Genomic DNA, 19,945 nt, shown 5'->3' with positions numbered 1-19,945 from the left:
TTCTGGTGGTAAATCGACTGCACTTACCAGAGCAGGTCTGGGATTCGAGCTCCCTGTGCAGCCCAGCTTGGCCCACACTCTCACTGGGCCCAGCGCTGCAACAGCAGCACCTGGGGGAGAAACAAAGGAGGAAAGCAGGTGCCAGGCAATGCACCGAGTACCCCAGCTCAGGCCTGGGAATGACTGGCTCCTCACTAGGCTCCCTGTCAATTCCCCAAGACGCCTGGGGCTCCCCCAGATGCAGACAGAGGGGAGGCAGGTGAGGAGAGGGGCAGTAAAGACACTGACAGTTTTAAAGGTTCCAGGGATTATGCACAATCTACTGCTGGGAACTTCAGTTCTGTGATCCCAAGTCAGGCGAGCTGCTGTCGCAGGCAGACAGCTCTCGCAGAGCGGCCAGGCAGCTTCCCGGGATTGCATTGGCTGCGGTAGTTTCAAAGGTGTAAACGCTCAGGAGCCGGATGTACAAGCAGGACTGGGCTGGAGCCTGCCAATGGCTCATTCCAATCTGTACGCGCCTGCAGCCTCCGGCCGAACAAGCTTCCAGCGGCAGAGCGCGCCCTCCCTGGTGGAGAAGCAACAGTGCAGGGCAGACCCCTGCTCGCCTTGGGTGGGGAGCTCCCAGGCTGCGTGGGGGGCTGACAGCCCTGTAGACTGGGCCTCGCTAACCTCCTGACAAAGCCAGCCGAGGAACGTTGTTATTCTATTTATAAACAACTCAACAGAAAGTAAGTGCCGAGGAGCACGCGGGCTGCACTGCATTGGGACCTGCCTGCGAGAGGCACGTCTGCAGCTGGACAGCAGCAAAGGAAATGTGAAAACCAAGGAGGAGGTTCCTGTGCTGCCGCTGGCCACGGGACGAGCGACAAGGCCGAGCCCCTCGCCCGGTTCGTCGTGCTGTGCTGGGGACAGCCGCTAGGATTGAGCAGAGACCTTGTTTTACAAACAGCCTTTTATTACGTTTGGGTTTTCTTTCCAATTTCCCCTTAGGGGTAAAGCAGAGCCACATAAGAGCTCCCATGGCCCTCTGCCCCAGGGAGCCCCTGGCTGGGGGAGGACAGACGGCAAGAGGGAAAGGCAGGAGAGGAAAGAAGTGCTTGTGATGGACATTTCCCTACATCCTGTCCATTTGGGCAATGTTCTCAGCATATGGGTAGCGGGCCAGTGCTCAAGCCCCACCATGCCCTCGGAGCTGACTCATGCGCACACCGAGAGGCATGGCAGCTCTTCCCTCTGCTTGTCACACACCAGGCAGTGAGACTGTGCGGGGCATTACCCAGCCCTTGTTTTCCATTGCAGGGCTCTAACAGCTGTGATGAAGAGCCTGCTCCCATCGGAGTTCATGAAAAAGTTCCGTTGGCTCCCTAGGGAGCAGGTTCCTGCCCCATGGCAGGTGTGGGGCACCTGGCTAGGTTCTTCTCCACCTCATTTCTCTACAGCTGCAGCAACTCAGACATGGGACAGTGGGTCACTGCTCAAGTGCCATCACAAATAAATACATTAAACAGCTTGAAACAAGCTGTGCGGACCGGGAGCTGGGACAGGCCCAGGAAGGGCAGAGAGAGGGACGGCCTTCCCAGAAGTTGTGATCCTGCTGTCACACAGCCAGCCCCGGTCACACACCCCTGGAACCTGCTGATGGTTGACAGAATGAAATGGAGAGGTAAGGCCATTCTAACAGTACCATCTGGACAGACGAACCTTTACATTGCTGGGTAAAGAGCTCTGAGGGTTGCGATTTCATAACAGATACAAAAACATTTCATTGTTGTTTCCTAAACAGATGACACCTTAAAAAGAGAGAAGAATTCAACAGGGCGCCCAGCCCTCCTAGCCCACAGCCCACGCTAACAGTCCGTTCTAGGCTCTCAATGGTGTCTGCCCCAGCTGAGCTTCCCGCCTTGTCAGAAATAAATACAAAGGAATTGCCACCTCGGCATTGCCAGCATGAGGAAGTTCACCAGCCTCGGGCCTCCCGGGGCAGGAGGACCCAGCCAAGGAGGAAAGGCTGCTCTGTCAAGACAGCAGGACTAGCAGGCTTGTGTGACCATGCTCTGGGCTGCAGTCCCCCGCACACAGCCCTTCACGGAGGGCTGGGAACAGGGTGCACAGTCTTTTAAGCTTGCCATAGTGTTACTCAGAGTGGATTTGCAACTCCAGGGGTTGGGTTCTCACAGCCTGTCCTGCCCAGCCTCGCATGGCGGCATGGAAAATGCCAGCATCGTAGGATCTGCAGCAGAGCTGTCCATCTGATACAGAGCGAGGAAACAAGGCTAGGCCGGACCAGACAGCCAGGAGAGACAAGGGAACCGGGGCAGAGGAAAGACATGAGAGAGTCGCACTCCTGCAGGGGAACAAAGGGGAAAGGATCCAGCATCACAGAAGCCCAGGGCGCTGAAGAACTCTGCGAAACACAGTGTGTCTTCGTCCCCTCGGGTGCAGAGGGACTGGGCTCTGCAGACGAGCGTCAGCGGAGGAGCAAGGAAAGGGTTCTTCTGTTTACGTTAGGACGTCCATGAGTCGAGCTCTGTTTGGTCCCCGGGGAACCAACAAATGGTCTCCTTTCACATGCCTACTGTGCTCCTGACAGTGGAAGGAGGGGGGCTGGTGGATCCATGTAGTGATCTGCAGGCGTTTCTGGGCCGTGTCTGCCTGCGGTGGATGCATGCGTACCAGTCTGCAGGGGGGGCGCGACTGGGTGTGGCCAGGAGCCCGGCATTCCCACGGGCTGTCCCGCAGAGTCCTCTCAGAACTTGCCTTGCTTAAGTTTGTCAATGTGGTAGGTGAGCTTCAGCGCCGGACCCAGCTTCAGCCCCATGTACTTCATCATCATGTCGCTCCGCAGCAGGAGCAAGGCTTTGCCGTCGATCTCCTGGCACCAGGGAGCAAGAGAAGGTCAGCGTTAGCAAGGCTCGCTCGGCCCTACAAACCCTGGCACCGCCTGGTGCCATCACTAGCCCAAAGTCACTGCCTGGCTTAGCCAGGGCACCCCTGGAACTCGCTCTCCCAGGAGTACTGGGGGGGGCGGCACTAAAGGATGCTGGTACCGGGGCTGGGCAGGTTTTCCTTCCCTACAATTCACTAGGTACTTGTAAACCCTGTGGGAACACCTGACGGACGCCAGCTCAACAAGCGTCTGTGTCAGCCATTTCCAAGGCATTCCCTCCCTACCCACTGCCCTGCAGCTCCCACCAACCCAGCCCAGCCACTCCCACAGGCAGGAATCCTTCCCATCTGCCTGCCCTGGGCCCGAGAATGACCCAACATCCCTGGGGGGCAGGCAATTCCTACTGGGAGGCTGGCTCAGTGGCACTGCCTGGCGGGGAGGGGCTGCAGTTCAGAAAGGAGAAAGACAGGGTCCAAAAGAGCAGGACATTCCTTGCAGTGACACCCTCCCTGTCTCCCCCACCTCATCCTCAGCCCCACAAGGAAATCACAGCTGCTAAATCTTCCTCTGTCCACCGCCCCTCAGCTCTCTCCCACCCGAGCAGTGCCTCTATTTAACCTGGGTATTTGGAGGGGGTTGATCAAGGATACTCCAAGCATGCCATGGCTGGGGCTGTTAGACAACAGGGATGGTTTGTTGAGGCGCACTCCACTGGGGGTATTTGAGGGCTGTCAGGCATGCACTAGAGAGCTCTAAGCTGTGGTCTGTGGCCCATGGGGGCTGTTAAAGACCTGGCTGCCCACATGATACTGACTCCCCCCCGCCCTTTGTTTCCAGCTGTTCCTAAAGCTACCAAGGTTTGTCACTGCAAAGAGCAGCCTCACGTCTCTGTGACACAGAGAATAACAGAGACTTGGTGGGATAACTCACATGACTGAAGTACTATCATGGATGGATATAAACTGTTCAGGAAGGACAGGCAGGGCAGAAAAGGTGGGGGAGTTGCGTTGTATGTAAGAGAGGAGTATGACTGCTCAGAGCTCCGGTATGAAACTGCAGAAAAACCTGAGTGTCTCTGGATAAAGTTGAGAAATGTGAGCAACAAGGGTGATGTCGTGGTCGGAGTCTGCTATAGACCACCAGACCAGGGGGATGAGGTGGACGAGGCTTTCTTCTGGCAACTAGCAGAAGTTGCTAGATCGCAGGCCCTGCTTCTCATGGGAGACTTTAATCACCCTGATATCTGCTGGGAGAGCAATACAGCGGTGCACAGACAATCCAGGAAGTTTTTGGAAAGTGTAGGGGACAATTTCCTGGTGCAAGTGCTGGAGGAACCAACTAGGGGCAGAGCTTTTCTTGACCTGCTGCTCACAAACAGGGAAGAATTAGTAGGGGAAGCAAAAGTGGATGGGAACCTGGGAGGCAGTGACCATGAGATGGTCGAGTTCAGGATCCTGACACAAGGAAGAAAGGAGAGCAGCAGAATACGGACCCTGGACTTCAGAAAAGCAGACTTTGACTCCCTCAGGGAACAGATGGGCAGGATCCCCTGGGAGAATAACATGAAGGGCAAAGGGGTCCAGGAGAGCTGGCTGTATTTTAAAGAATCCTTATTGCGGTTGCAGGAACAAACCATCCCGATGTGTAGAAAGAATAGTAAATATGGCAGGCGACCAGCTTGGCTAAACAGTGAAATCCTTGCTGATCTTAAACGCAAAAAAGAAGCTTACAAGAAGTGGAAGATTGGACAAATGACCAGGGAGGAGTATAAAAATACTGCTCAGGCATGCAGGAGTGAAATCAGGAAGGCCAAATCACACTTGGAGTTGCAGCTAGCAAGAGATGTTAAGAGTAACAAGAAGGGTTTCTTCAGGTATGTTAGCAACAAGAAGAAAGTCAAGGAAAGTGTGGGCCCCTTACTGAATGAGGGAGGCAACCTAGTGACCGAGGATGTGGAAAAAGCTAATGTACTCAATGATTTTTTTGCCTCTGTCTTCACGAACAAGGTCAGCTCCCAGACTGCTGCACTGGGCAGCACAATATGGGGAGAAGGTCACCAGCCCTCTGTGGAGAAAGAAGTGGTTCGGGACTATTTAGAAAAACTGGACGTGCACAAGTCCATGGGGCCGGATGCGCTGCATCCGAGGGTGCTAAAGGAGTTGGCGGATGAGATTGCAGAGCCATTAGCTATTATTTTTGAAAACTCATGGTGATCGGGGGAGGTCCCGGATGACTGGAAAAAGGCTAATGTAGTGCCCATCTTTAAAAAAGGGAAGAAGGAGGATCCGGGGAACTACAGGCCAGTCAGCCTCACCTCAGTCCCTGGAAAAATCATGGAGCAGGTCCTCAAGGAATCAATTATGAAACACTTAGAGGAGAGGAAAGTGATCAGGAACAGTCAGCATGGACTCACCAAGGGGAAGTCATGCCTGACTAACCTAATTGCCTTCTATGATGAGATAACTGGCTCTGTGGATGAGGGGAAAGCAGTGGATGTGTTATTCCTTGACTTTAGCAAAGCTTTTGATACGGTCTCCCACAGTATTCTTGCTGCCAAGTTAAAGAAGTATGGGCTGGATGAATGGACTGTAAGGTGGATAGAAAGCTGGCTAGATCGTCGGGCTCAACGGGTAGTGATCAATGGCTCCATGTCTAGTTGGCAGCCAGTTTCAAGCGGAGTGCCCCAAGGGTCGGTCCTGGGGCCGGTTTTGTTTAATATCTTTATTAATGATCTGGAGGATGGTGTGGACTGCACTCTCAGCAAGTTTGCCGATGACACTAAACTAGGAGGTGTGGTAGATACACTAGAGGGTAGGGATCGGATACAGAGGGACCTAGACAAATTAGAGGATTGGGCCAAAAGAAACCTGATGAGGTTCAACAAGGACAAGTGCAGAGTCCTGCACTTAGGACGGAAGAATCCCATGCACAGCTACAGACTAGGGACCGAATGGCTAGGTAGCAGTTCTGCAGAAAAGGACCTAGGGGTCACAGTGGACGAGAAGCTGGATATGAGTCAACAGTGTGCTCTTGTTGCCAAGAAGGCTAACGGCATTTTGGGCTGTATAAGTAGGGGCATTGCCAGCAGATCGAGGGACATGATCGTTCCCCTTTATTCGACATTGGTGAGGCCTCATCTGGAGTACTGTGTCCAGTTTTGGGCCCCACACTACAAGAAGGATGTGGAAAAATTGGAAAGAGTCCAGCGGAGGGCAACAAAAATGATTAGGGGTCTGGAGCGCATGACTTATGAGGAGAGGCTGAGGGAACTGGGATTGTTTAGTCTCCAGAAGAGAAGAATGAGGGGGGATTTGATAGCAGCCTTCAACTACCTGAAGGGGGGTTCCAAAGAGGATGGAACTCGGCTGTTCTCAATGGTGGCAGATGACAGAACAAGGAGCAATGGTCTCAAGTTGCAGTGGGGGAGGTCTAGGTTGGATATTAGGAAACACTATTTCACTAGGAGGGTGGTGAAGCACTGGAATGCGTTACCTAGGGAGGTGGTGGAATCTCCTTCCTTGGAGGTTTTTAAGGCCCGGCTTGACAAAGCCCTGGCTGGGATGATTTAGTTGGGAACTGGTCCTGCTTTGAGCAGGGGGTTGGACTAGATGATCTCCTGAGGTCCCTTCCAACCCTGATATTCTATGATTCTATGACACCAGCGAGAAACAAGGCTCTTGTAGCCACTACTGCGTAGGAGGAAGTCAGGAAAGAGAATGTGCCTCCTGCCACACCCAGATGGAACCCCCCTTCCAAGTCATCCACTGCTGTGGTGCCACGTGCAGGTGGGTGACTGCCAGGGGAAAGGGAAGGAACATGTTGGATGCTTGGGGCCTCTTCAGGTCTGGGCAGTGGCTGCTAAACCCCAAGCCTTCCCTCTTGAGGAAGGGCTGGCCTGCTGGCAACGTGCAGTAGGGGTTAGCAGGGAAAGCTGAGATGCCCCCCCAATGAACTCTGAAAGTACAAAGGTGAATGTGATTGTGAAACTGATTAAACAGCTACTCTGAGGACTCCCACAAGACAGCTGAACAGGGATGTTGGCTTGTGTCAACACCAAATTCCATCCCACAAGCACTTTGGGCTTGTGCTATTTTGAGGAGTAGAATGAATTACTTTATGGGCTTTGTCTGATAATGTTTTCATCTTCAGATTCCCCCTCTGTCCCTCACTCGGAGAGAAGTCTGTCCAAAGACGGGATTTAAAATCCTGGTTCTTCTGAGGTGGTTCTATCCAAGAGACAGGCCAGAGTCAGCCAGGGTGCAATGCTGCTGGAGTTCTTTACTTCCCGTGGTTTTTAACTGCATTAACCTGCACTTTTGTAGTGCCTTTCACCCAAGGATTTCAACACACTTCACAAGCATCACTCACTTTAGCCTCACTGCACCCCATGCACAGGAGCCAAAGGCTGTCCTCCTTGTTCAGCAGCGAGCAAACAGAGGTATGGACTGATCAGGTGACTTGCCTAAGGCCACACAGTGGATCTGTGGCACAGCCAGGAATTGAACCTTGGCCTCCTGACTCCCAGTCCAATGCCTTAACCCCACAATTGTTCTCCTCAATTTCTCCTTTGTTTCAGATTTATTTATTATCCCTCACCTCACCCCCTATCTAGCCCTTCCTGGGTAGCAGGCAAAGCTCTCCCAGTGGGAAGAGGAGCTGACAGAAATCACTGGCGTACAAAGGCACTACTTGCTTCCACGAGACCTAAGGCTCAAAGCACTGCTGAGGGGCTGCCTGCACTGTAGTGCTGAGTCGTGTTACGGCAGGGTGAGCTTATACACCTGTAAACTCACCCCAGACACAAGCCTCAATGCCCCCCCTTTAATTTCAGGCTGTAGCCTAAGGGAACAAACATTCAACCCCCTCAACAGCAGGTCTCTGCCTGGCAGGGGCAGGTTTCTGGAAAGGCTGAGCAAACGTCACTTCCTGGAGGTAGAGTCCGGCTACAGTCTACATTGGCAGCCAGTCCCACACCATGTATGTCAAACGTGCCTGAAGCCTGAAACCTGAGCTGGACAAAACCCTCCCTGAGCACAAGAGGGTGGGAACACCATGTTCGAAGTGACCGACGAATCACTTCTGAGCACGCTCAGTGGGCATCTGCTAAAGTTAGCAACTTATTACTGCCCCCACCTTGTGACATCATCACTCATCTGTCAAGGCTGTATCCCCACTTTGAACTTTAGGGTACAAATGTAGGGGCCTGCATGAGGACTTCTAAGCTTAACTACCAGCTTAGTTCTGGTCCGCTGCCACCATTCCCTACCCTGGGAAGCTTTTAGAAACTTTTCACCAATTCCCTGGTGAATACAGATCCAAACTCCTTGGATCTTAAACAAGGAGAAATTGACCCTTCCCCCCTCCTTCCTTTCACCAACTCCTGGTGAATACAGATCCAAACCCCCTTGGATCTTAAAACAAGGAGAAATTGACCCTTCCCCCCTCCTTCCGCTCTGAAGGAACAAGAGGCTGTCAATGGGACAGTGTCCGGGGGGGAGATTTTAGATGTCTCGCTGAAACACACACAGAAAAAGCCTCTAACAACAAACCACTCAACCTAAACCCAACCAACAGCTACTGTGATTTGAGGGCTCTGAAACTTTCGGTCCAATCTGCACTAGCCTGCAAATAGTCACTTTTTTTGGTCATGAAAACAACATTTCTCAGAACTGTAGACCCAGCGCCTGCGGCGTTAACCCTTGGTAAAGCACCAGGCACTCTGCTCCCATTTCAGAGCCATCTGTACTGTCCATGATAAAAGTGTCTCCCACCAAGCACCAGCAGCCGCCCATGTGCCTCCTCAAAGGGACGAGATCACAACATTTAAAAAAGTCACCAGAAGTCAGGACATGCAACTTTCAACCTGCAGCTGCCCCCTGCGCTCAGGGAGCGTGAGGCCTGCCCCAGCCCCATTCCAGGAGAGCACTTAAGCATGTGAGTAGCGCCACTGACTTCCTGTGGGATGAGAGGCAGGCTTGGAATTCAGCATGGGCTTAAATGCTCTGCTGGAACACGGCCAGGCGCTCAGCACCTTCCAGGTTCAGGCGCACGCAGCATGGTCTTGTCTTGTTTTTCTGGCTGCACCTGCATTACCATTTAGGATGTGAAATGACAGTAAAAAGTAGCAAAGTGCCTGCTGGAACCTTATGGTTGGGGTTCCCACCCTTGTTGTAATTTTAACCATATACCTGTCTCAGTGAACTGCTGCAGGGTTTTACATTTCAGAGATACACAAACACACACAAACCTGGAACCTTTCAATCCAACCTGGCCTGTGGGGGAGGGAGGGTCTTTTGACCAGCAATTTGCTGTCATTCAATGGGATTCACCATGAAGGAGACATTTCCCTGCAGGGGAGGTGCATTTCAAGGTTCCAGGAGTGACCATTATTTCAGTAAAGGGAGTAAATAATAAGTGGCACAGGCTTTTTCGGTGCTGAAGACTCTGGGTCCGAACCCAGCTGAGAGCTGGAATGCCTGCCCATGTTCACAGCCTTGGAGAGCTTGCCAATGCTCTGCCCTATCTCTCGGGAGATACACATAGATGTTCACATCACTTGAGTTACCTTCAACCACACAGGAAGTGACGCCAGCTCTCACCGGGGCAAGGCTGGGTTAGATCTCTCCAAACACTAGTAAATGTACATTTGGGGGTGACCCTGCATTGGCCAGAGAGCTGGACTTGAGCATCTAACTGGGCTTTTCTGCCTCCATCTCTATGACTGTGAGAGTTAACGTCACTGGAGCACCCCGATTTACACCGGGAGGATCCAGCCCCCCAGCTGGACATACACACAGATATATTTACGTGTTTTCGAAAGAGATCGGCATGGGGTCCCAGCTGTGGGTCAGCTTCTCGTACGAAATGCATCACGTCCTCCACTGTCCAGGAAGAGGGGTCTCGGCTGTTCAGCCGGGAGGAGTCTCTAGATCCTAGGTATCTATCAGAGCCTGAAGGGTGAGACAAAGAGAGCATCAGCAGTCTGGCTGTGCAGTGCGGATAGTGCCGGGGTGCAAGGGTGGAGCTCAGCGCAGCGCTGCAATGGACACGGGCTGGGAGCTAGGGCTGAGGGCAGCACGGTGATAGCACGGACGGGGGTGGGATGAAGGCTGAGGGCAGCACGGTGATAGCATGGACGGGGGTGGGATGAAGGCTGAGGGCAGCACAGCGTTGGCACAGACGGGGGTGGGATGAAGGCTAAGGGCAGCACGGTGCTGGTGGGGACGGGGGTAGGGAATTAGGGCTGAGGGCAGCACAGCGCTGGGGCGGACGGGGTGGGATGAAGGCTGAGGGTAGCACAGCGCTGGCACAGATGGGGGTGGGATGAAGGCTAAGGGCAGCACGGTGCTGGTGGGGACGGGGGTAGGGAATTAGGGCTGAGGGCAGCAGGGCGCTGGCGCGGACGGGGATGGGATGAAGGCTGAGGGCAGCACGGCGCTGGCACGGACGGGGGTGGGATGAAGGCTGAGGGCAGCACGGCGTTGGCACAGACGGGGGTGGGATTAAGGCTGAGGGCAGCACAGCGTTGGCACAGACGGGGGTGGGATGAAGGCTGAGGGCAGCACAGCGTTGGCACAGACGGGGGTGGGATGAAGGCTGAGGGGAGCACGGCGCTGGCACGGACGGGGGTGGGATGAAGGCTGAGGGCAGCACGGCGCTGGCACTGATGGGGGTGGGATGAAAGCTGAGGGCAGCACGGTGCTGGCGGGGACAGGGGTAGGGAATTAGGGCTGAGGGCAGCACGGCGCTGGCGCGGACGGGGGTGGGATGAAGGCTGAGGGCAGCAGGGCGCTGGCGGGGGTGGGATGAAGGCTGAGGGCAGCAGGGCGCTGGTGCGGACGGGGGTGGGGAATTAGGGCTGAGGGCAGCAGGGCGCTGGCGCTGATGGGGGTGGGGAATTAGGGCTGAGGGCAGCAGGGCGCTGGCGCGGATGGGGGTGGGGAATTAGGGCTGCATGGCGCGGACGGGGGTGGGATGAAGGCTAAGGGCAGCACGGCGCTGGCGCGGACGGGGGTGGCAGTTAATGTCGTGATTTACCTCCCTCCCCTGGTTTCTCTCTTACCCTTTCTGAAACGTTGCCAGACACCATGTTAAGAACGCACCCTGCCAGGGCCTGAGCTATCCCTTTTTTCTTGCAGGCTCAACACAGCACCCTCCAGTTCTCCCTAGAGCTGCAGGCTCCCCTCCTCAAACCCTAGAGGGTAGGGATCGGATACAGAGGGACCTAGACAAATTAGAGGATTGGGCCAAAAAAAAACCTGATGAGGTTCAACAAGGACAAGTGCAGAGTCCTGCACTTAGGACGGAAGAATCCCATGCACTGCTACAGACTGGGGACCGAATGGCTAGGAAGCAGTTCTGCAGAAAAGGACCTAGGGGTCACAGTGGACGAGAAGCTGGATATGAGTCAACAGTGTGCTCTTGTTGCCAAGAAGGCTAACGGCATTTTGGGCTGTATAAGTAGGGGCATTGCCAGCAGATCGAGGAACGTGATCGTTCCCCTTTATTCGACATTGGTGAGGCCTCATCTGGAGTACTGTGTCCAGTTTTGGGCCCCACACTACAAGAAGGATGTGGGAAAATTGGAAAGAGTCCAGCGGAGGGCAACAAAAATGATTAGGGGTCTGGAGCACATGACTTATAAGGAGAGGCTGAGGGAACTGGGATTGTTTAGTCTCCAGAAGAGAAGAATGAGGGGGGATTTGATAGCTGCTTTCAACTACCTGAGGGGGGGTTCCAGAGAGGATGGAGCTCAGCTGTTCTCAGTGGTGGCAGGTGACAGAACAAGGAGCAATGGTCTCAAGTTGCAGTGGGGGAGGTCTAGGTTGGATATTAGGAAACACTATTTCACTAGGAGGGTGGTGAAGCACTGGAATGCGTTACCTAGGGAGGTGGTGGAGTCTCCTTCCTTGGAGGTTTTTAAGGCCCGGCTTGACAAAGCCCTGGCTGGGATGATTTAGTTGGGAATTGGTCCTGCTTTGAGCAGGGGGTTGGACTAGACGACCTCCTGAGGTCCCTTCCAACCCTGATATTCTATGATTCTATGATTCTAAGGTGCCTGTGCCCATATCGCCTCCTGCCTCTCTTGCCTGATTCTTCTGCCCTCCCCTCACGGCCCCAACAGTCCCTGCTCAGCATGGCGTTCCTTGCGCCCAGCTGCATTTCCAACTACTACCTCATCTCCCGCCTTTTGTTTCTCTTCCCAATTCATTCAGTGCATCATTCACAGCCGCTGTCTGCAGGTCCATTCTGGAATCTGGCTTCTGTCCTCTACTGGAACTGTTCTTGCCAAGGGCTCCGACAGCCTCCCCTTGGCCTGGCTCCACCCTCATCCTACTTGCCTGCTCTGCTGCTCGTCACACTGCTGAGCACTTCCTCTTTGCTGACATGTCATCAGAGACACCTTCACCCTGCTTCATCCAGCCCAGCCGGTGAGGTCACCCTCCTTGCCTACCGTTCTGACCCCCAGCCTGAACGCCTAGACTGCCTCCCTTCTAGACTGGATCAGCTTCAGAGCTCGTGCAATCACTTTCAGGGTCTCACAAAACTCTGCCCCTGCTTACTTATCCACTCGTTTCTTATCAAGTCAAGGCCCCTGGGAACTGGTGGGATGGGGTGGAAAGGGGGCTGAATTACAGAGGGAGGATGGAAAATGTATCCCATTTGTTAAACAAAAGCAGAACAAGGACAAGTATCAGAGGGGTAGCCACATTAGTCTGGATCTGTAAAAAGCGACAAAGAGTCCTGTGGCACCTAACAGACGTTAGTCTATAAGGTGCCACAGGACTCTTTGTCGCTTAGAACAAGGACAGTGAATATTAGCCTGATCACTCTAATCCTATGTTACACCCGCTTCCCGCACCCAGCATCTTCCTTTGTCCTTTGAGCTCTTTGGGGCAGGGACTAGCTTTCTGGGTGTTTGGGCAGCTCCTACCACAGTGGTCCCCAAACTTTATACCTTGTGCCCCCCTTTACCCTGCCCACATCCCCTCCACACCCCAAGCTGGGGCTGCAGCTCTGGGGGGGGGACACAGACGGGGTAAGGGGGTCAAGAGTGGGGCCACAGCTGGGGGTGGGGCCGGGGCTGGCAGCCGAGACACCGGCAGCCTGGACACTGGCAGCTGGGGCCAGGAGCAGAGGTGGGTGGCACTCCCTCCCTGCCCCCCGTGGGGGCTGGCCTGGGCCCAGCCATGCCCCCCCAAAAGTTTCTCTGAACCCCCCCGGGGGTGCGCACACCATAGTTTGGGGACCTCTGTCCTACCACATAGTGGTGCTGCTGCAAGCTAACCACCACCAGCCTTCGCAGGGAACACTCAGCTCCTTCTTGGTCTCTTCCTGAAGGTAAAGAGTTCTGCACAGCTCCCCAAGATCCCTGGTGCTGTTTCTGAGCTATGGGCGAGTGAAGGGAATAGCTTTTCTCTAAAGAGCTGAACAGAGCTGTGGCAAAAAGAGAAGAGGCCTGGCCCTGTTGCTCACTGACTGCACTTGCTAGGTCGGAAAACTTTGGTTTGGTTTTACAGAATAACAAGTGTTTGAAAGTGGTTCCCTGGGCAAGTAAAGCAGATTTTTCACCCCACTAGGAGGTGGGCACTGAGAGAGACAATGTGCAGCTGTCCGCCATGGGGAGGACTGGCAAAGCATCAGCCGTTGGACCCTGCCTCATTGCTGCCTCTTACTATGCCCTGCTCCAGCTCTTCAGCCTCCTTGTTTCTCCCACTACATTGAGGGGTTTATTTGGAACGTGCAGACATTATTTTTGCCAAATTTAAACTGACTTCGTGTTTTCAATTAAACGGAGAGAAAAGTTCCAGTTTTGAGGGACAAGAAGGGAGTGGCACAGCTGGCAGGGGGAGGAGTTTGTGCATTGTAAAGGATCCCTTGAACCGCACATTTCTAAGGGAAATTACGTGCCCAGGTCTGGCAATGCAACACCTACAGACACTAGTGAACCTTCAAATGCCTACGAAGCCCACGGTTTGTCAAGCTGGCCGTTGCCAACTGGCACCCATTAGAGAACTGGGGTCTTTTCATTTATTAAAAATAACACTGGTCTACAATTTTTGAGAAGTCGTCTGCTTCAGAGATAAAATGTGCTATTTATTATGTATTTTGATGTGCTGAATTCAAATATGACAATTAAAACAACTGATTGGCTACTGTTTCTAAGATATTTAAGTTTTTACATTTTAGGTCTATGTATATTGTGTAGATAGTAGAGTCTGAATCATAAATTGTAAACCTAGGTCTTTTCATGTGTTTATGGTTGCTTTACATGATAATATTTCACCTGTCCTGTTTATGTAACACTTTAAAAATCAGCAAAAGGGTTATATAAATAAATTTTTTTATGAAACAAAAGGCAAAAAACTATTCTGTACATAGTTTAGTCCTATTCAGTGTCTACTCGGCGCTTCTTGGCTTGTCTCTTGTATTCATTAAATGGAGCATCTCTTGTCACTGTCCAGCAATAGTCTGCAAGCATTGATGGGCTCCATTTGCCCTGATAGCGTTTCTCCATTGTTGCAATGTCCTGGTGAAATCACTCGCCGTGCTCGTCGCTCACTGCTCCGCAGTCCGGTGGAAAAAAATCTAGATGAGAGTGCAAAAAATGTATCTTTAGTGACATGTTGCAACCAAGGCTTTTGTATGCCTTGAGGAGGTTTTCCACCAACAACCTGTAGTTGTCTGCCTTGTTGTTTCCGAGAAAATTTATTGCCACTAACTGGAAGGCTTTCCATGCCGTCTTTTCCTTGCCACGCAGTGCATGGTCAAATGCATCATCTCAAAGAAGTTCACGAATCTGAGGACCAACAAAGACACCTTCCTTTATCTTAGCTTCACTTAACCTTGGAAATTTTCCACGGAGGTACTTGAAAGCTGCTTGAGTTTTGTCAATGGCCTTGACAAAGTTCTTCATCAGACCCAGCTTGATGTGTAAGGGTGGTAACAAAATCTTCCTTGATTCAACAAGTGGTGGATGCTGAACACTTTTCCTCCCAGGCTCCAATGACTGTCGGAGTGGCCAATCTTTCTTGATGTAGTGGGAATCTCTTGCACGACTATCCCATTCGCAGAGAAAACAGCAGTACTTTGTGTATCCAGTCTGCAGACCAAGCAAGAGAGCAACAACCTTCAAATCGCCACAAAGCTGCCACTGATGTTGGTCATAGTTTATGCACCTCAAAAGTTGTTTCATGTTGTCATAGGTTTCCTTCATATGGACTGCATGACCAACTGGAATTGATGGCAAAACATTGCCATTATGCAGTAAAACAGCTTTAAGACTCGTCTTCGATGAATCAATGAACAGTCTCCACTCATCTGGATCGTGAACGATGTTGAGGGCTGCCATCAAACCATCGATGTTGTTGCAGGCTACAAGATCACCTTCCATGAAGAAGAATGGGACAAGATCCTTTTGACGGTCACGGAACATGGAAACCCTAACATCACCTGCCAGGAGATTTCCTTTTCCTGTTCAACCACTGGCGAAGATTTGTTGCACAAGTGTTGCAGCATATGTGTGGGGCCCACCTCTTGTCCTGATCTCCAATTTTGCAGCCAAAATAAAGGTGATAGGCTTTCTTAACCATAGTGGTTATACTGCGCTTTTGTGATGCAAAAGTCACTTCACCACAAACATAGCAGAAGTTATCTGCACTGTTCACACAAGTACGAGGCATCTCTGCTCACTTTGGCTAAACAGAAACGGTCCCTTTGCAAAATCAAACACTGACAAATAAGAGAGCACGACACTGTATGATTTCTAGAGCTGATATAGGGCAATTTGTTCAGCAGAGTGATGTAAGCTTCGTTATGATTGCATCATCCATGACTTCTAGGAATAACATGATGCAATTCATATCATGTATGACACAATACCAGCTTCAGATTGCATCATTCATTGTTTTGCCTAAAAAGCAAGTACTGTCCAAATCCAGTCATAGATTTATTCATAGATCCAGTCAAAGATGTATTTTAGTCATTTCTGGTTTAAATTGAGATCCCTTCCCTTTATAACTCACTTATCCTCCACCATTCCCAAGTCAAGGGTCGTATATACTGACCCAATAGCATATCTTGAAAACTAGAGCCAATCAACAATTTTAAGCATCATTTTCATTCTCAGTGACCCAGAATTAGTAAAGTTTGACTACATTTATTTCAGAAGCATTTTGGCTGTAGAGCAGTGTAATCAAAGAAATACAAAAAATATGTTAAAGCAACGAAAGCTTCCAAGAGTAAGCACTCAAGGGTCAGGAAATGCCAAGTAAACGGTAAACGCAATACTGTAGCTCTGTCCTCTTGAGCATATGCATTACAATGCAGCTGTTAACTATGATCACTGCTTATCTTAATGGCACATATGCAGCTAATTAAAAAAATGTGTCCCTATAAGTAAAGCCTGCGTTATAACATACACATAGGCAGACTGACGGCTGAAGGTCCAGCTCTCATTTCCTGTCTCCTGAGCGCTGAATTGTGCAACCTTAACATGCCATTAACAGCGTCTGTTTGCACATGCTGCAGCCCCTCCGTGCGCTCTGCTCCCTTCAAGAGCTTCATCTGCCATGCCTGTCTTGTGAGGAGCTGCCATCCACAGAGACCGCAACATCTCGACTCTTGAGTGTCAGTGTTAGTTGTGCACAATGCCATGGAGAACGGGACCCAACTCCTAAGTGTGCTGTATTGTTGCTGGTTTTAACCCTCACAGCCTTGGTGCTGTCGTGCACACAATCACACACTTCATTACAAACAGATGGATTTGGCACACGTGCGGATTTACTGCATTTAGCAGCTTCACTGCACCTGTCCTACACACCTGTTATTTTATATATATATATATCACAATATAACTGATGTGTCACTAGTGATCGGCAAGCACCCACACAACTAGGTTCACCTCATCCGTTCATCAGCTGGCCGATATGCATCCCATCTGCCCACACATCCACCCCGCATGTCCTCATTCATAACTCAGCTAGTCAGTTCTCCTCACTCTAGCTGCTTCCAAGCCATTCAGCTATCACCTCTCAAATCCCCATCCATTCAGCAATCGATTCATCATCTGAACTGCTTCAACTGACACACCCCAACCTATTCATCAACACCTAGCTCGTCATTTCTACCCATTCAGCCACTGACCTCCACATCCCTATTCAGCCACCAAGCCGTTCACTGACTGTCCACCCACAACTCCACCCACCAACGTACCATCCATCTCTAGAACATATGTCTAACAAACTGCCTGTTTAACTGACAATGTAGAGGCCAGTCTTGGGTACTTGCTGGCATTAGAAAGATGTAGCAGGAGCTAGCAAAGCTCCATATTGCCAAACGAAGAGCCTTGGCAGGATGACTTACCCCCAGAGCTAAGCCTACGCAAGGCAGAAGCATTGCCTTGAGTGAGGCTAGAGGGCTGGTGCAGATGCCTGTATCCCTGCAAGCGGTAGTCTCTGCAGTTCCTGCTGGGACTGGATGAGTTGACAGAGTTCAAGGCAGAGTCCATTGGGTCCAGGCGAGGTTCCAGGGGACCTGGGAGGCCGTCTCCCAGAACAAAGGTTTCACCTGTAAGGCACCAAGCTGCAGTCAGAACCAATAAGGGGTATTGCAGTACACAGTTACAATTCTATACAGCACACACAAGCATGAGCAACAGCAGCATTTCCTGTACGGCGTGCTGGAGAGATCAGTCAGAAAGGGGTCATTTACTAAGTGCTGCAACGTGGTGTTTGTCTAGCAAGTTTCAGTCCTGCTGCTCTTGAGCGCCATTTAGCTGCATTTATGGTCCATACCAAGATGTGTGCACTACCTGTTCCTTTTGTAGCATCAACACCAGTCCCATCCTGCACTCTCACATCCTCCTGCTGCTTCCACGAGCTCCTTCCTTTGTCTGCCAGTGGCAGACAAGGGTGGAAAGTCGCCTGTTCTGAATAAGATTTGGAAGTGTTCCCCAAATCCACGCAGAAGGGGAATTCCTTCTCTGGCTCACAATTCCACCAGTGAGAACAGGAGCTCTGGGACAATCTGGGTTAAAGGCATTTGTTCTTTCCTGCTCTCCCCCTCACCTTGCTATCATCCACTAATGTGAATCCTCCCTCCCCAACTGAGCACCATCTCAGCCCCCTGTTGGGTGGGGGAATTGGGCCAGGGAGTGAATTGACTCACCCCCTCCCCGCCGTTCTTCACATTCACACTGGTTCTACTGCTTGAGAGAAAGACAGAACTGGCAGTGGCTTGCAGAGCCCACATGGGACATAAGGCTCCAAAGCCTTGCCTGCTTTACTTATCCTTACTGCTGGCCCCAAGCCCTTGCTCTAAGAACAGCTCTCTGAGTGGAAGGAGGTGTTGGCTTGGGAGCCAGAGCCACAGGACTGGGTTGAGCCCATTCTGGGTCACTAACCCTCAAGGGACGGGCCCAGCTGACTGGCTTTGCTTGGGTTTTCCAGCTGTTGACATAGGCCTTTTCTGGACACTGGCACAGGCTTTTCCCAGACACAGACAGCCCCAGGCTCTCTTCCTCAACCACCAGGGTTAGTTCTAATAATGACACACGCTGTTGTCACTGCCGCTGTCAGGTTGGCTCCAGCACTGAGGTGCCATTAACCATCAGCCACTGTCTCTTTCAACCTGCCAGGAGGACTCTATTCATACACAGAACTGGGCTCCATAACGTGCCCAACAGGCTGTAGTTCTCCTCATTTAAAATAAGACTTCCCAGAGGGTCTAGCAAATAGAGGTGGGGGAGGCCCTGCCATGCGGCTGGGGCCTTAGCAGGGATGGAACGTTACTGCAGCTAGTAACATGACTGCTGAGCTCGAGCAAGGCCTTTGCAGCTGTGATCAATGGACGCGCTCACACTACCCCTCCCCTGGTGCCAGTGGGAGGGGGCGGGCAGCAGGGTGCTCTCGATGCAGGCCCACAGGATTGCAATTCACTTTCTCTCTAGCTCGACTTGAACCAGGATTTACTGACCTCCGGGGCACCTACTAGGGTCCCCTTTTCCCCAGGTGATGGGGGAAGGTTGGGGAACGAGATGGGGGGAGAAGGGGGACTGTATGTTCTGGACGGTTATATGATGTTCGTAGGGATGATTTACAGCTTAAGCAAGTGCATCTAGTGCCCTGGGATACTCTCCTCTGCTGTGCACGTTACTGTGCATGTCTTGTGCAAGAACGGTCAGGATAGATTCTGTTAATGAATGCATAGCCGCTACACGACAAAGTCAGCCCCGCCAGCCCAGAGCCCTAGGGACCATTCCAGACAATTCTTTGTGAAGGACCTGCTAAGTCTAACTGCAAGAGAAGAAAGCGGTTAATGGACGAAGGTGCATTGCCTTTGTACCACAGGTTATGCTATGCAACCATCACAAGACACCCTCCCATACCGGCCACAAGAGCAACTTTTCCTAGGGCCAGCAAAGAGACTCTTACAACAGTTCTGAGTTATTTGAGCTGCCACTTACCCCCCCCCCCCAAAACAAAAACAAACAAACAAAAAAAAAACAAACGCTGGCATAGGGGAATCAAATGCATTTGTCCCAGCACAGAATTCAAGCTGCTCTTTGAAGAAGAAAATATTTGGATGGCAAATTCTCCAAGCATGGCAAAGCCTCCACCCTGATAGGAGGAGATGCTGAAGTGACACTGCGAGCACAGCATTCAGTCACAATTCCCTGCCTTCAAACCTGCCAACGCATGACAAACGTGATCCCCATGTAGGTAAAGTGGAACACCTGGACTGTGCTGCATCTTGCACCAGACATGACAAATGCTAATGTCTTTTAATTGTAAACCTATTACGAAGGCTGTTTTCTCTCTGGGTGAATTAAATGAACTGTTCTTTAAAGAAAAAAGCTGGAAAAACAAATTTCCTGTGCAATGACCAAAGAGGAGCCATTTAAACAGTGACACTGCAGGCTTGTCTGAGGCCTTGTGGACACTACAAACCGAGCTAGGGCTGATGGCAGTTCAGCTGCAAGCCTAGCCCCAAATCAAGCTGCATTCAGCACCACTTAAGCACTGAGGTTAGGGCCAAACTGCATTCAGCACTGGAAAC

The 19,945-nt window shown here is 51.6% G+C and overlaps 1 protein-coding gene across 1 annotated transcript in view; it reads right to left on the bottom strand.

Moving 5' to 3' along the window:
- Positions 1-949: 949 nt before the first annotated feature.
- Positions 950-19,945, bottom strand: part of SCMH1 (Scm polycomb group protein homolog 1) — an 86,242-nt gene continuing 67,246 nt past the window's right edge. Inside the window, exons 12-14 of the mRNA XM_065421577.1 lie at positions 17,252-17,455; positions 9,695-9,837; positions 950-2,872 (exon numbers count right to left, since the gene is read on the bottom strand). Of these exons, the coding sequence (XP_065277649.1) occupies positions 2,747-2,872; positions 9,695-9,837; positions 17,252-17,455 (473 nt within the window). The 3' untranslated portion in view covers positions 950-2,746. The remainder of the gene's footprint in view (positions 2,873-9,694; positions 9,838-17,251; positions 17,456-19,945) is intronic.

Source organism: Emys orbicularis, chromosome 23 (assembly GCF_028017835.1).
Source record: "Emys orbicularis isolate rEmyOrb1 chromosome 23, rEmyOrb1.hap1, whole genome shotgun sequence".
NCBI classification, from domain to species: Eukaryota; Metazoa; Chordata; order Testudines; family Emydidae; genus Emys; species Emys orbicularis.
The sequence above is the reverse complement of the archived record's forward strand: the minus strand, read 5'-3'. Positions and strand labels throughout refer to the sequence as shown.